Source organism: Netta rufina, assembly GCF_964035555.1.
Source record: "Netta rufina genome assembly, chromosome: 7".
Classification (NCBI taxonomy): Eukaryota; Metazoa; Chordata; class Aves; order Anseriformes; family Anatidae; genus Netta; species Netta rufina.
The window spans coordinates 17251129-17266242 of record NC_140130.1 but is presented as its reverse complement, the minus strand read 5'-3'; the positions used below and the strand labels follow the sequence as shown (position 1 = coordinate 17266242).

The window sequence follows — 15114 nt, the reverse complement described above, 5'->3', positions numbered from 1 at the left end:
TGCTGCGGTTTCACTGAAGGAAGGGGGGGGCTGGACGCAACTCCTGCTGCTTCGTCCTGCCTTCCCTCGAGCCTTCACACCTCTTCCTCAGAGGAAACGCCTCGACTTTAAAGCCGTGCCGCGGGACTTCGCCTAACCCTTCCTTCGGACGAGGCGCACCTCAGCCCGCGGGCAGCCGCCTTTCCCCACACCGCCCTGAGGCTCTGAGGGGCGGCCGTTGGGGGGCGCGGCGCAGCGCGGGCTGCCTGAGGGGAGCCCCCCGGGGACCCTCCCGCCCCGGGGGGCGTACGGGGTGGGCGGGGCGTCCGTGCCGGGCGCGGGCGCGATTGGCTGGCGGCGCTTGAGTGACGGCGGCGGGGGCCAGCCGGGACGGGGCCGGGCGGTGCCCCCCCCCGCTCCCCGCCCGCCCGCGGCAGAGCGGCCGGCGGCGGCGGGCCGGCCGGCAGGGGCGGGCACGGGGCTGCTGGCGCCGTGCAGTGCCCGCAGCCCGGGCAGCCGCGCCGTGCCGTGCCACCGCCATGGGCCGCGGGGCAGCCCCGCTCCGCCGCCTGCTGCTGTCGCTTCTCCTCCTGCCCGCCCCGGGGCCGGCCGGCCGGGGGGCAGCGCTGTCCGCCCGGCACCCGGAGCCGCCGGAGGAGCCGGCGGAGTACCGGGACCCCTGCAAAGCCGGTAGGCGAGCTGGGACGGGGCGGGGCGGGACGGGGCTGGTCCGGCAGGTGGCTCCGCCGCCGGGCACCTCGCCGGGACTCCCTTCTGGTTCCCCCGGAGCTCCCTTCGCCGCTCGCAGCTTTCCCGGACGGGGTAACTCGTGTTGTCGGGTTTTCCCTCTGTGCCTCGCTGCTTCCCCGCCAGGGAGCTGGGCACCGGCCCCTCTCCGCTCACGCTCTGCTCGCAGCTAACTTGGTGCGCAGCCCCGCTGTCCGTGCCCTGGGAAGGAGTTTCTTTGTGTGCGGTGCTCCCGGTCTCTCTGCAGAGTCGGGACTTGGCCCCCCGATGCTCCCCCGGCTTTTCCTTAGCGTTACCTGCCGATCGCTCCGCTGTTCGCAGCCATCCCCCACCTGTGTGCGGGGTGCTTGTGGCTGGATCTGGTCACACGCTCGAGCTCTGTCCAGGCAGCACCCATCGGAGCCCCTCTGTGCACTGCGAATCGTGCGGCTGGTCTGCCTTACAAGCGGTACATCTTATCCCCAAATTCATCTGAGCCCTCTTCTCTCCAGCGTTGCTTGCACAAAACGTTCCGTGACCAGCAAATTATTCGTGATTTGATGCGTGTATATTTTTATTCATGCTTTCGCTGTCTTTGTGTCCACTTCTGAAGTGGTGATGAACTCACCTCTCCCTTCCAGTGGAGCTAGGCGCTAGTGCCATGGCTGTGGTGCAGACCTGGGGAGCTGAAGGTGCGTGTCTTTGGTCTTCCCATCTGAAACAGTCTTATCTGCTCCTTCTGCTCAAAAGTGTGGCATCGTTTGCAGTCTACCTCATTTGCTCTTGGGACTGCTCAGTATCGCTGCCAGCTTGCCTCGAGGTGTGTTAGGTCAGGTATGCAGAGGATGGGGAATGCTCCTTTAAGGACCGTATAGAGAGCCTTTACTTTAATTAACTCACCTGCATCGTACAGTGAACCTGTAGCAGAAACAGGAAAAAAAATCCAACCTGCCGTTGCTCCGAGACCCATTCTTTCTCCTGCAGTTCCCCCATCTTCCAGGCTCTCCACCTGTCACTGCTGCACATACACAGAGGAGAGCCCGGACCACCACCAGCAGCCTCCCTTCATTGTACATCCTCACTTCTCTCGTGGTTGGCAAATAAACATTTTTATGTGTTATTCCTGTCAATTCAATTCAGTCTGGATGAATTGCAGAAACTAGCTTTATATTCTGACTTATCAGTGTTTGTCTCTGATACTTTTCCAATGTCTTTCCAACAGAAAGAAAGGAGTGAACAAGACCTCTGGAGGTCACAGTTCTTTTCTTGAGCCAAGACCAGACTGGTGTTTGCAGCAGTGCTGGCAAATGTCTGTGGATGCTCCCAGGCAGCCAAGTCCAGCACAATTTTGGCTTTCCTATTGTCTAACCTGAGGCTCCAATACTGTGTTTTAAGTCTGGCTTTCTCACCCAATCTGTATGGGTGTGATTGACAGTACTGTGCCTTCTGCTTTGCTGCAGCCCTTTTCACCTGTGAGCACTGTTTGTTCCTGTGTTTCTCATGTCTCAGTTGTCTTTTCTGTAGACTGTGTGACTGGCTCTTTCAGTCTGTCCTGACAGGCTGTGTGTTATGGCTCTCTAATACAGTTTCTCTCCATGTGAGCTGTCTCAGCCCAAACTGAAGTGCAGAGCACTTAGGCTGCAAGACCTTCCTTACATGCCATGTACCTGTCTCTGTACACTGAATGGCTCTGGTTTTTGAAGTCAGCTCAAAACTAAAGCAAGCAGGACTTTTACTACATGGACTTGTTAGACACTGCCTTTCTTCCTCCCCCTGCTTTGCATTCACATTCTTCATCTTCCAGTTTTAGACCATTAACAGACCCAAGCATGGGTTCTATGCTGAAAACATCATCCCAAAGGGTTAGTCCAGCCAGTTAATGAGAGAAGAGATGCACTTCTGAGATGAGGTGAGGTGAAGACACCTCCAATGGAGTCGGACCTCCAAGATGGGCTATGTAGGTGCAGTTGTCTAATGATTACACAGGAAGTCTTTGAGCTCTGTTCCTGCTATGCCATAGCAGTGAGTAGTCTCCTTAACTTCCTGGTGCCTGAGTTTCTCCATCAGTGAGACAATGTCAATATTTATCTAGAAGAATGACCTGCAAGAGGACAATGATTGCAGACCCTGCTGTGGACAGCTCAGATGCCAGATACTTTGTGAAGGCAACTTTTTGATGGTCTTTGGATACAGAGCTGGCACTGTGAGACTTGCAGAGACACTTTCCAGTGTTGGTAGTCACAGCCTCCTGTGTACAGTCCTGTGGCTGCAGATTGTATGCAGACTCAGCCCATTGCAAAGACAAGCTGCTACTCCACTTACATGTTTTCCAGAGCTGTTAAAACTATAGTGCTTTACTTCTCTTTTGCTGCAGGCTAGTGGCTGTGACCCAGAGGCTGTGATGGATTCAGATCTGGCAGGTTAAGAAGTGAAAGCTTGCCAGTTCCTCACCCCTGCAGCTCATGCCCTGAGGTTGAGTGCAGACTGTTGATGGTTCATCAACTAGACTGTGAGTGAAAAGCCTGGCACACGCTCCCCTCTGTTGCACTAGCTAAGGATGTAATAATCTCCAACAGCCAGGCAGGACAGATTGCACAGTGTGCTAACCTCGGGAATCACTGCAGCTACTGAGCTGCTAATATAAACCTGTCCAGTTACCAGGACTCATTTGATGTGTCATAACTCCACTGCTGCTCAGCCTCAAACTCCAGCCACCCAAGTTTTCCTTTTCATAATCTGTGGCTGCTTTCCTGCCTTTTTCATAGGGTAGGAGGAGAGGGCAAAGTGTCTGAACAAATGATAAAGGGGGAATTGAGGTAGGGCTGTACAGTTGGTTGGGGTTGCCAGGGGACATGACAGTGCTTACTCTGCTTTGTGGGTTTTGCTGAGTGTTGTGTCGTGTCACTGGGGCTTTTCAAGGGGAAGGGTACAAAGGTTGCTGCCCAGATCCCTTCTGTAGATGGAAAAATGTCATAAGCCTGATGTGTGCTTAGGATCTGCTGCTCGGAGGGTCCAGCTCATGGATCACGGAGTCACTGCTTGCCATGCTCTTGAGCAGGCAGAGCCTGGCATAGGGAGGCAGCAAAACATGAAGATGGCACCAGAAAAGTGAGTTTGTCCCTAGGGCTTTTGCAGAGTGTTGGGGATGTGAGCTTGGAAGGAAGGAACAGAGGCAATAAGTGCGAAGGGTCTCTGGAGAACTTGGCGGTAGTTCTGTCTTCTCCATTTCTTTATCAGTTGAAAAGTTGTTAGAAAAGCAATTGCAATTTGTCAGTGATAGAGCAGCTTTTCCTACTAAATTGTTGCCCCCTCAAGAGTGGATGCTAGTTTGCCTGATCACAGGATACCACTATTAAGCGTCTCTTCCTGCTCCACCTGCTGATTTGATCCACTGGATTCTGAAAGTCCCACATCAGAGGTCTTAAGCCTTGACTGAGTTCTGCTCGGAGTGAATTTCTCAGAGGGAGATGTAAATTGTACTTTGCTTTCATTCTGTTCCTCCTAGCTCTCCTCTGTAAAGGCACAGTGCCTTTTGTTCTGGAGGCGGTGAATTTCATTTGAGTTGTGGTATAAACATCTGAAGTCACATGCAGACATTTCTGTGGGAAGCTGAGGAATTTGCTGTTAGGAACTGAAAGCCCTGGGGGGCTAATCAAATGGGAAAGGGGAGGGGGGACTCTGTGAAGTCCAGGTTTCATGAATATTGCTCGGGTTTTGAGTGCAATGCAGATGCTGTTTTCTGTGTTGGAGCTTGGATCCATCACATTAGCAGGGAAACTTGAAAGCTCTTTGCAGGCTACCTGGTGGATCCAGCCCACTCCCCCTGGGACCCTGCAGGTCCTCGAGTGACAGATGTGAGCGTAAGCCTGACTCTCGATCAGGGCTTTCCTGCGTTCTTGCAAGATGTCCCTTTTTGGTTTTGGCAGCGATGTGAGCACTGGCAGAGCATTTGCTAACCTGCTGTTTGCTTGGGAATCCCAGATTCCCATGGAGCAATCTCATTTACATCTTCCTGATTTTCCCATGAAGCTTCGAAGCCTCTGAGCTGGCGTGGAAAGCCCAGTGCTGCGGTGCAGGTACTGGTGTCTCTGGCTCTGAATCTTAGAAGGTGGTGATGGGAGTTGATGACTTACCCGAGGGCAGTCAACAAGTCAAGGTGGCAGGGCTGGCAGCTGAATACAGGTCTTCTGGCATTTGAAGCCACACGGGCTTCTGAAAAATAGTTTCTATCCTTCTTCCTTTTTTTGACATCAGTACTGACACGTGTGCTTTGAGGTGTGAGAGAGAAGAGAACCCAGCCTGTGGATTCCTTGATGCTGATGCAGAAATTTACAGAGGAAGCAGCAAGCTGTCACAAGCAATCATTCCCCCTTCTGTTTCTTTCTTCAGCAGGTCACAGGAAGGGTTAAAACCCCAAGGAGGAAGTTGAGTGAGTCTTTTTGGGTGGTCTGGGAAAGAATGAGAGAACAGGCTATTCAGTCTTTAATTTACCTGCTTTGGGGAGGTGACAGCAGTTAAAGAATGGGAAAACAGGTGGGTGAAGACTACTGTGGGCACTCTGTGTTTATATGCGTTCAGCGAGATGCCTGTTTGCTGTTGGGGAGGCTCCACTTTGCAGTGGGGTAGAGCTGTGCAGAAACTTCCTCCTTAAAGGGGAGTTTTATGGTAGCTTCTGTTATAATCATAGCCAAGCACAAGCTGATGGCTGAGGCTTAAAGTAAAAATAACCACTAACCATTTTCTTGCAGCTTGAAGTTCCCAGGTAGAGAATCCATTGGTGTGGGGAATTTGAGAGCAAAACCTTATGATCACTGGGCAAAGAAATGCTTGAAATCTGGGTTTGGAGTCTTCCCACCATTTAGCTGTCTCCTCAGCGTCTGAAAAAAATCACGCTTGATCTTTGATACTTCTTGGGATTATGTTGGATCTGCTTGTCCTGCTTGAGATTTAACACTTAGTGCTCTACCTACACCTCAAGATTTAGCAATGGACAGGACAAGGGATGGGGAAACATAGGATGTAGGACTTTTATTTCCAAAAGGAAGGCTGGTAGAGCGGAGAAGAAATGTTTGGAGTTGTCATGGATGTTTTTCTACAAAGAACTTGTAGAGCTTTTATTGAACATTGCAGTCTTAGTGCAGTTCACAGGTGTATGCCCTTGACTGTAACCTGTGCAGGTTTGATCAATGAGGACAGCTCATTCCTCAGGTGTTCCATAAAATGAGTAGTCATAAAGCCCCAGCCAAAGGAATTTAGAAACTATGCTGCATATCTTCCAGGCTTCAAAAGTCCACAAAGCTCTCTTAACTCCCTTCCAGAAGCAGTTGCTTCTCTCCTTTCCATCTCAGGGGTTGTGAGATGTTTTCTGCCTCAGTCTGTGTTTGTGGGGTACCCTCTCCTTTCCCCTGTCCCAGCAGCAACTCAAGCCATTTTTCCTCTTATCTGTAGGTTCTTACATCTTTGCTCACCTTCACAGCAGCCCTGTGCTATGGTGTGCTTTTACCTGTTGCGTTGCACTTAATGAACTTGTTCTGTGGAAAAGGCCATTTGCTGTGGTATGTGGGCTGCTTTGCCAGGCTCCTGTTTCCCACAGAGTCCAGAGAGAAATGATTGGCCTGACACCTGTCTGTACCAGGACCAGACCTGTCTGTACCGAAGTGATGGTGCTGGGACTGGGAAGAACACTGACCTGATGGGGGGTCTGTATGCTGTTTTTGGAGACAGGCAAACTTAGAAGGAAGGAGGCACCTCTGACAGTGAATGACCTCGTTTTCCTGGATCGTGAGTATTGCAGGTATGAACCTGCAACAAAACTGCTTTCACCTGGTGATGAAATGTGCTTTCACGACTCAGAAAGGATGGATGACTGAGTAGAAACTGGTTGTTGTTTTGATTCAGCTACTCAGGTTTTCTGCTTTTTATCCCCTTTGTTGTAGCTGTGCTCCCTGAAAACGCTGATCTCAACTGGTGGGTATACTTTGATGTTCAGATCCCCACTTCCTGAACAGGAAGGGTCTCTGTCAATAGAAACTGCTTAAATGTGCAAAGAGGCCTTTGATTAAACAACTGTCAATGATTGATTGCTCTTTCTCAGCCAGTTTGTGTCAGCCCAGCTTGGAATGGAGAAAAATGTTTAACTGTGAGTTATGAAGGAAGCCCACACTAAACCCCAGCCACTGGTAAATCACCCTCTGGTTTGACTAATGCAGATTGTCAAAGACCAGCAGCTGCTGTTGGTTCGTGAATCAGCTCAGCTTTAGACCCAAACAGAAATTCATGCCCTCTCGAGGCATTCACGCAAATGTCAGCACCCGAACAACACAGCATCTGTTTCACCTCCCCATCCACAAACTCCAGACTATTTCCAGAGAAAAACATACCAGAATTTCATAACCATAAAACAGAAATCCAAGTCCACGGAGTATTTCATCTCTTTCTGTTCAGAATTAGTGTTGGAGTACTGTTGAGTCCCTTTGTCTCCATATCATAAACTGATTGATGCATCCTGGACATTGCTGAGAATTACTTTTCTCCAGTTCTCATGTCATAGCAGTGGGTGTTGCCAGTTTCCCATGCCTCATCAGCACAACTATGAATTTAGTTAACATTGCCTGCAAAAATGGTGTTTTCTAATCAACAGTGTTTTAATTTGCTTAGAACTTCACCAAAATTATATGGTTTGGTTAGCATTTTTCACACAGAATTTCAGGTCAGACCTGCTGGGGGTTGTTTGTTCCTTGCAGAGAACAGGATTTGGAGGAGACTTATTTACAGACTCTGCCCTGCCTTCCACAAGCATTGTCTGTACGTAACAGAAGGGGCTCTCCCTGCTCCAGTGGGAGATGGCTGCTGTGGAAGGGCAGGACTGTTTGCACTGGTGTGTGTGTTGGCAGGATGCTGTGCGATGAAGGTATTTGTTCCTTACGGCTTTGGTTTTGCTTTAAAATTCTCCAGGTTTCAAAATAGTTAGATGAACTAGGCTGCCAGAATTAAGTCTACTTTGGAGCTTGTAGTGTAGCTCCTTGGGCAAGAAGGGAGACCTAAATGGAACTCTGCAATGAAACTCTGGAACTCTGTGCCTATTCTGAGACTGCACCAAATATGGGTAACAAAGGGGACTTCTGGCTGCATTGCCCATGTCTCTGTTGCAGAAGATGGGTAGTGCACAGAAAAGGAGGCAACTGCTGCAGGAAAACCTTGGGTAGCTGCATGACAAAGGAATTTGTGCTGTGCTGCTGGACCCCAGACTGAAGCAGCAGTGGGTAAATGATCCTGCCAGGCCAAGGAGCTGGCAGGCAGTGGGGAAACCTAATATAGTGATCTGCAAGTTAGGGGACCTTGGAAAGGATGGAAATCATGCACCTGCATTTCCCTTACTGAGTATCTTGGGCTTAAGTGGGACTGTTCCTCAGGTGGCCCATTGTAAGTAGCTCAAGCTAGATACAGGCAGAGGAGTGATAAGACAGCAGGGGTCTGCAGTTCCTTAATGGAGCCTCTTTGTAGGGCTCCAGGAAATAGAAATTGTAGCTCCAAGTTATATGCACCTGGCTGTGGAGTATCAATGCATTTGATACTCTAGAGCTCTAATTTAGGCTTCTGTGGCCACCAGATCTTGTATGCTGCTGTTATCCACACACTTCTGTGTTGGTTTATCTGCTGCCTGTGTATTCCTGACAAGAGAAAGGCACGGCTCTTTCACTACAAGTGAATTTTGAGAAGTTTTGGCTGCTGGGCCAAGAGCTTTCTGAGTTATTTGCACAGTGCGAGTTCTCCTGTGGGCTTTTTTTTTTTTTTTTTTTTTTTGTGGTTCCGTTGCAGTTACTCTGATTAGAGGCCTATAGTCCACTTTGTTTTGTCCCTGCTGACCTGGAAAAGCAGAGGTGCTCCAGTTCTTGGGGGACACTCTTGGGGGGAGCTGGGGTGGCCTGTTGGGCTGCTTTTGCAGTGGAAGAGAAGCCTGTTATTTGCTATACTGCTGATGTTGGAAGTGTATTTTGCTCAGTGACACTCTGAGCTGCAGCTGGCCCTTGTATTAAGATGCTGATGTGCTGTGCAGTTGAACGCTGCCTGGATTTAATCTCTAACCTTTGATTGTTCTTGAAAGCATGTTCTAGGGATTGCATTCCCACCCACACTGCTCCTGTGACCCTTTCCATTTCCTGGGTGTCTAAGTACAGAACAGAAAAGATTCATTAACCTGGCAAGTAACCTCTTTTTATGGGGGAAGTGATTTTCTGTCACGCTCTGTTAGATCCTATTGATTTCTGTTTTTCCCCTCTTTGGCCTCTTCTGCCATATATTCTCTTCTTTGTCATGCTTCAGTTAGGAGGTGATATGTGATATTCTGTGTTGTGTTTTTGTTTCCTGGGCAGAGAGCTGGGATCTCCTAAGGCCATTGCTGAAGTTCTGCCTTTTCTTGGAAAGCTTTTCTGTTAAGGTGAACTGCTGTTTAGTAATGGGACGTTGACACTAGAATTAAAACCTGGCTGCCGTCTTTTTTCTTGACAGCAAAGAGCACTTTATATCTTTTTGCCCTCTTCATACATTGTGTAATTATTAATCTCCTGGCGAAGGTGTAACATGTTTGCTGTGGGGTTTGCAGCTATGTGTGAAATAGGGACCCTCAAATGTACTGCGCCTGCTCTTCCTGTCTTCCTAGGCAGTGCTGACTGCTGCGTCCTGAGGCTGTGCCTGTGCACTTTACAGCTACGTCTCTGCTTTCAGAGCTGAATCTTTGCAGATTTGAAGAGCAGGGCTGGACCCAAGAGGGTCCAGAGTCGTGAGCACAAGTGGCACGTGGTGCTGTGCTTGGCCATGTGCTTGCAATCTCTTGTCTCACCTGCAGGCTGGAGGAGGACGTGGGGATGCCTTCCTGTGTCCCAGGAAGAACAGGACATTCTGTGCAGAATTTCACAAAAAGGTTGTGGAAAATGTTTTCTTCCTGGCAAGTTCCACTTTTCCTGTGTACAACTAATGCAGCTATTTCAAATATAAAGTATTACAGAGGTAAATGCTAAATATATGCTCTCTGGGCAGGTTACCTCAGCTTTGAGAAGGCTGCTGCTATTTACTGATGTATTTGACTTCTAGACAGAGCCTTTCTGTGGTTCGAGGCAGACTCATAGATATTTCAGTAAGTAACTAGTTGGAGAAATAGTTTCCCTTCCAAAAATACACTTTCACTTTTCATATTAATTTATTAGCTTTAGCAGTTCTTGCTAAATTCCTCTTTTTTACGTCTGAATAATTTATGGTAGCCCCATATAGAAGTATTGCAACTCAAGTGTCAAAAACTTAAAATCTAGGGGAACATTGTTGTTTCCTTTAGGTGTTTGTTTTATTACAAGAAGCTGTATTGTGAAGAAATGGTTGGCCTTTATGCTGCCTGTCCTGCTGCTGCTCAGGTTCAGCCGATCAGAATTAGGAACTCTGTCCAAAGAGAAAGAAAACTCACTACAGCAAGGCTTGTCACTTAGGTTGTGCTAAAGGAAGATGCATGAAGAACAGTTCCTATTAATATCCAAATCTTAGTCTGTACTTTCCTTAGAATAGCCAATTAGAAGTAGGCTAATACTGGCTATTTTGGAGGACAGTTCTCTGTAGTACAAGAAAGTATTTTATTGGAGATCAGCCTTACATGTGGTAATGGCAAAAGACATCTGTCAACCAAGAATGTTTCTTCGGTGTAAAATGTGATACAGGATTTGATTCACAGGAGCATTTTTGACTAAAATTCCCCAAATTGCTGTGTGACTGATGTTTCTGAATTGTATTTGAGAGTCTGGCAAGGTAGCCATGGATATTTTGTGTGTGTGTGTGTGTGTGGAAAAGGGCTGCCTTTGGAGGAGAAGAAAGTATGTGGAGTTGGAAGGTCTTGTAGCAAAACGGGGAAAGCTGGCAATGTTGTTGTCAGCAGAAGGCACCATCAAGGGAGCAACTGATGGCTAGGGAGGTTTGGGACTCTAAAAGATGCTTGGGAGGGATACTTGCTATCCCTTGTGAGTGCTGGAGCGGAGCTGGGTGAGCAGTCCCTGCAGGACTGTTTCCAGAATGCCCTTTCAATCACTATGGAGGCTCAAGGGATTGTGATTAGGGGTGTTCAGGTCTGTCCTGCATGAGGAGTGGACCTCTGCTCTGTGATGCCGCTGTGTGATGCAGGCAACCACTAAGTCCTCGAGGGCTGGTCTGAGGGTGCTGTTCCCTCTGGAGACAGAAATTTCAGAGTCAGCCATGTCCTGGAGAGACTGGAGATGAAGGACGGGGTTGTGTTGCAGGTGGTTCTTCTCCCAATCTTCTGCTGCCGCTGAGGCAGGGAGGGTGACAGATAAACCAGAAGTCTGGTGCCGTTTGGTGTTCTTGTTACTCATTATCAAAAACCTGCCAGCAACCTCCTTTGCACTGACACAAGCCAAGGTCCTGGCTTTGTCTCCATCCCCCTGCCTTACCCTGCGTTTTGCTAACATGCATGAATGCAAAGTCCTGAAATTTAGGTTCATGGTTCCAAAGTTCATGGTCTTGAGAATAAACAAAAAACTATTGTGGTGGCTGCGAGCTGGGTACCCCATTAACCCAGAATCATGAATATTTATTACATTGGATTACAAAAGAACATAGAGACTATATTGTATTTCCTATAACTTTATTTCCATGGCATCTTTTCGTGGCGGGTCACTTTAATGTAAGCTTTGCTTATTTAGTTGCACACTTTAAGCCGATTAACTTTTTACTAATAAAATGTGTGTTGACTCCCTTTGTCCCAGCTCCTGTTTGTTTGTACCTACACTCCTGTGACAAAGAGTCACAGAGAACTGCTTTAAGCTTTGGCTAAATCCCCCTGCTGGAAGCTTTGAGTGAGCTGAATGTGTCTGGGGGTTATTTCAGCCTTGTATTTTCTCTCTTGGCCTGTCACTGCCTGGAAGTTGGGCCTTGCAAAGCGAAATCTTCTGAACACCTCCTTCATTTCTGAAGCCATTTGTGCTGCTACGGGGTTTGGCAAGAACGATCCAGCCTGTTATTGTCACTCTCTGAGCTGGGTCAGAATAAAAGTGGGGAGGAATTGGAGAAACTTTCCAGACATGAAGACTGATCTGTGGTTCTGTATGTTTGCTAGTTTTCTGGCTGGAAACTGTGGAATAACCACATTATTCCTTCTTTGCTTGCATTCCTCGCCCTGCCATTCAGTGCCCAGCATATCCTATGTTCTACTGTGGGATGTTCCCAGAGAGATGACTATATCATATCTTTTTATAAAAGGTGCTCGATGAAAATTCCATGCCCAGCCTTTTTAATAGCGTAAAATACTCATCCTTTGCTATTGCAAGAAAATCTTTTCTTTAACGATTCCACACTCAGTGGCTATTGAAATCGAGAGGATGTGTTCAGGGGAGTAGTAGCCATGCTCCACACCCCATGGAAGTTGTTTAGTACATCCCTGCAGCAGATTTTCCAGGTGAGTATTGGACCATTCAGGTAGTTTTGAATGTGCTCATTATCTCGCATACAATGGAGAGGGGATGCCTGGAGTCATTTCTTCCCCATTGCCTGTGCTCTCCAGGGAAGTGTCTAACAAACTGTGGTGGGTGGTGATGGAAGGAAGGATGGTGTAGGAATCCGGAGGGAATGTACTCACTCGCTCACCACTGCAGTATCTGGGCATCTTCTTGTACTGGGAGTTTGAAGCTTTTGTTACTTCATTAGATTTTTTTTGTTTATTGAGTTTTGTAGCTTGAGGCATGGTTTCAAAAAGTACCTTCAGTTCATGATGGCAAGGGTTTCAGGGAAGGACATCCTGCCTTTGCTGCTGACCTCCTGAGAGAACAATTAGTTCGTATCATGGCCTAACTCTGCTCTTGCTGGGGGACTCCCAGTACCTCTGAAGGAGCAGAGGTGGGAAGTGCTTGCGGGTGATGTGGTGTGAAGCTGTCTGGGTGATAAACAAGTGGTTCTTCACTAGTCTCAGCTAAGGTTAATATAGAAATAGAGGTGTGTACCATGCAGGGAGGCACTGGCGTTTGGTAGATTAAAAGTTGTGTTGGTGATGGAGCTGCAGAGGAATAACTGACAGGAGCGGAGTGGGAGATCTGCTGGTACTTGCTACTGGGTTGTTAGAATAGTCAGTAGCTGGAAAGCTTTTTTTTTAATGGGGGCTGCCTTTCTGGAATCTGCTTGCTTTCTGTTTTTTGCTGATGTGGAACTGGCACTGGGATCCTGCTCCCCGAGGGGGTAAGCTGGGAGCAGCGTGTGTGTTTCCATGAGGAGATGGATCTGTGGACGGGGAGGTGGCTGGGACTAGGTACCTATCCCTGCTCATCCTTTCAGCTAACTTAGTAGATGATAACATGGGGCTGTCCAGTGGGGCTGGTGACTGTCTTCTGCAGATATCCAGGAGTGCCCCTGACAAAGTCTCACTTACAGCTGTGGGAAGCTGGAACCAGTTTTTAGTTTGCAGTTCTTTGGGCTGGATTTTTTCCTGACATTGGTCTGCTTGGGAATGGGAATTGTTTTTAGAGCCTGAGCCAACAAATGGCTTCACTGCCTCAGAACAAGGCTAATGCAGAGAGACCTTGCTGGCAGTATTAAATTCTGGCAGCTGTCTTGTGGCAGCTCTGGGCCCTCTCCCCTTTGCCCTCTGCTTTTGTCAAACTGCAACCTCCCACTTCAAAGCCAGGCACACTCCTGACACAAGACTGTTTGCTATCCAGAGGGCACAAGCATCTTAGAAGGGGAAGAAGTTGTCTTCATTGTGAAGACATTTTATTAAGGCTGGAAAATGTGAAAACTGAAGTTTCTTTTGCACATCCAATCCAGCCCTGTTTATTTGTAGTGATAGTCACTAGTTATATGATTGCATTACGCTGCCTCTGGAACTGATCCAGCTCTGGGGTGAAGCAGACTGGTGAAGACTGGGATCTTTTCTCTTCTTTTGCAGAGCTGGGGATGTGCACAGTGAGCAAGGATGAAAAAGCTTCTGTCTTTTAGACAGCTGAGTGGTACCATGGCAGTGCATGCTGATGCTATGCATCAGTGTTCCTACATGCTCTTAAGTGAGCTGTGGCACCAGGCTTTGCAAGGATTCTTACCACCTTTGTGCTTTTCTGGGTGTTTGACATGGGAACATATGGGTTATTTGCTGAAGTGCTTGCTACCACAAGGGAGGAAGCTGAGCTCTGACACAGAAAGGACTGGGCTAATGTACGGGACTCAGCCGGAGTCTTTCAGAGAGGGTTGGCCAGCACAAGTGGTTACGGTGTCCATTTGGGGTTGTGTATTTAATGTAACCTTGTGAATAACAATGCATCCTTCAAATTACTTATTGTAATAAGTAGTCATCCTGACTCTTGATATCTGTTGTGATGTGATACAGTGTGGTTTGTCATGATAGGCCTTTAAATGGCCAACAACTTCCACCTGAGATCCTTCTGGCTTCAGAGCCTTTGATTCCAGTCTGGGTCTGGAATGATGAACAATGATATTTGGTATGAATTCCACCTTGCCTTTTCAGGTGGCCATGAGCTGATTTTCCTTCTGTACAGAATCTCCAGTGTACTCATTTCCATTCCTGAGAAGACTTGTGTTTTCTGCAGTAATATTCCCAAAAGCTACATCTTACTGTGATGAGACAGACTGTAATGGACAACCTGGGTATGTTCCTATCACTCTCTGAGGGCAGCCTTCTATTACTATAGCTTCACAATTTCATGTGCTCCAGGCTCCCTGCAGAGTTCAGGGCATGAAGTTTCTCCTGTAACTTGGACCCAAGGAAAGAGCCTGAACCGAAGACCCCACACTACTAGTGGAGAAAGCAGAGGTGGCTGCCACTGGCATGCTGAATTGCACAGCATTTTCATTCATTCCATCTGTTTAACGGGATTACATGAGGAGTGGCTTCTGCCTCCAGGCACTTAGTGCCTATGGAAATCTGCAGCTGTCTGGATCAGTTATGTGCAAATCTGATGCCTCTCCTTTATGCAAAGGAATTTATGAATTACGGAAACCATGTGAATCAGTCGCATGAGTAATTTTTTATTTGCTGCACTGTATGTCAGATTTGAGGGAGACTTTGTTAACCATGTCTCGTCCCTGACAGCTTCCCCAAAAAGGGAGGAGATGCTTCAGGACGGCCACTAGGTGTAGGAGTAGGATAGCTTTGGTGAATGTGAATCTCCTTGCCTTGGACAATGGGAAAAAGCCCATTGTGCACGTGAACTGTGGTTGCTTGGTCTGCCTGCCCTTCCATAGCATGACTCACTTGTGAAGTGACAAGGACTTGAAATCCTTTAGCCTCAGGAGGGAAGGTACCCGAGTGCCACCCAACAGCAGATGGTCTGTCTTGTGTATGAAGCACTGGACTGAGGAGCTGGGACATCCATCTCTGCTTTGGCTTCTGTGAGGAAAAAATGCTTTGCTTTT

At 48.2% G+C, this 15114-nt stretch overlaps 1 protein-coding gene across 1 annotated transcript in view; it reads left to right on the top strand.

Moving 5' to 3' along the window:
• Positions 1 to 518: 518 nt before the first annotated feature.
• The window catches only part of LOC311211636 (tolloid-like protein 2), a gene marked incomplete at both ends in the record, with an annotated part of 81513 nt that continues 66917 nt past the window's right edge, over positions 519 to 15114 (top strand). Inside the window, one exon of the mRNA XM_084290505.1 lies at positions 519 to 669. Coding sequence (XP_084146631.1) covers positions 519 to 669 — 151 coding nt within the window. The remainder of the gene's footprint in view (positions 670 to 15114) is intronic.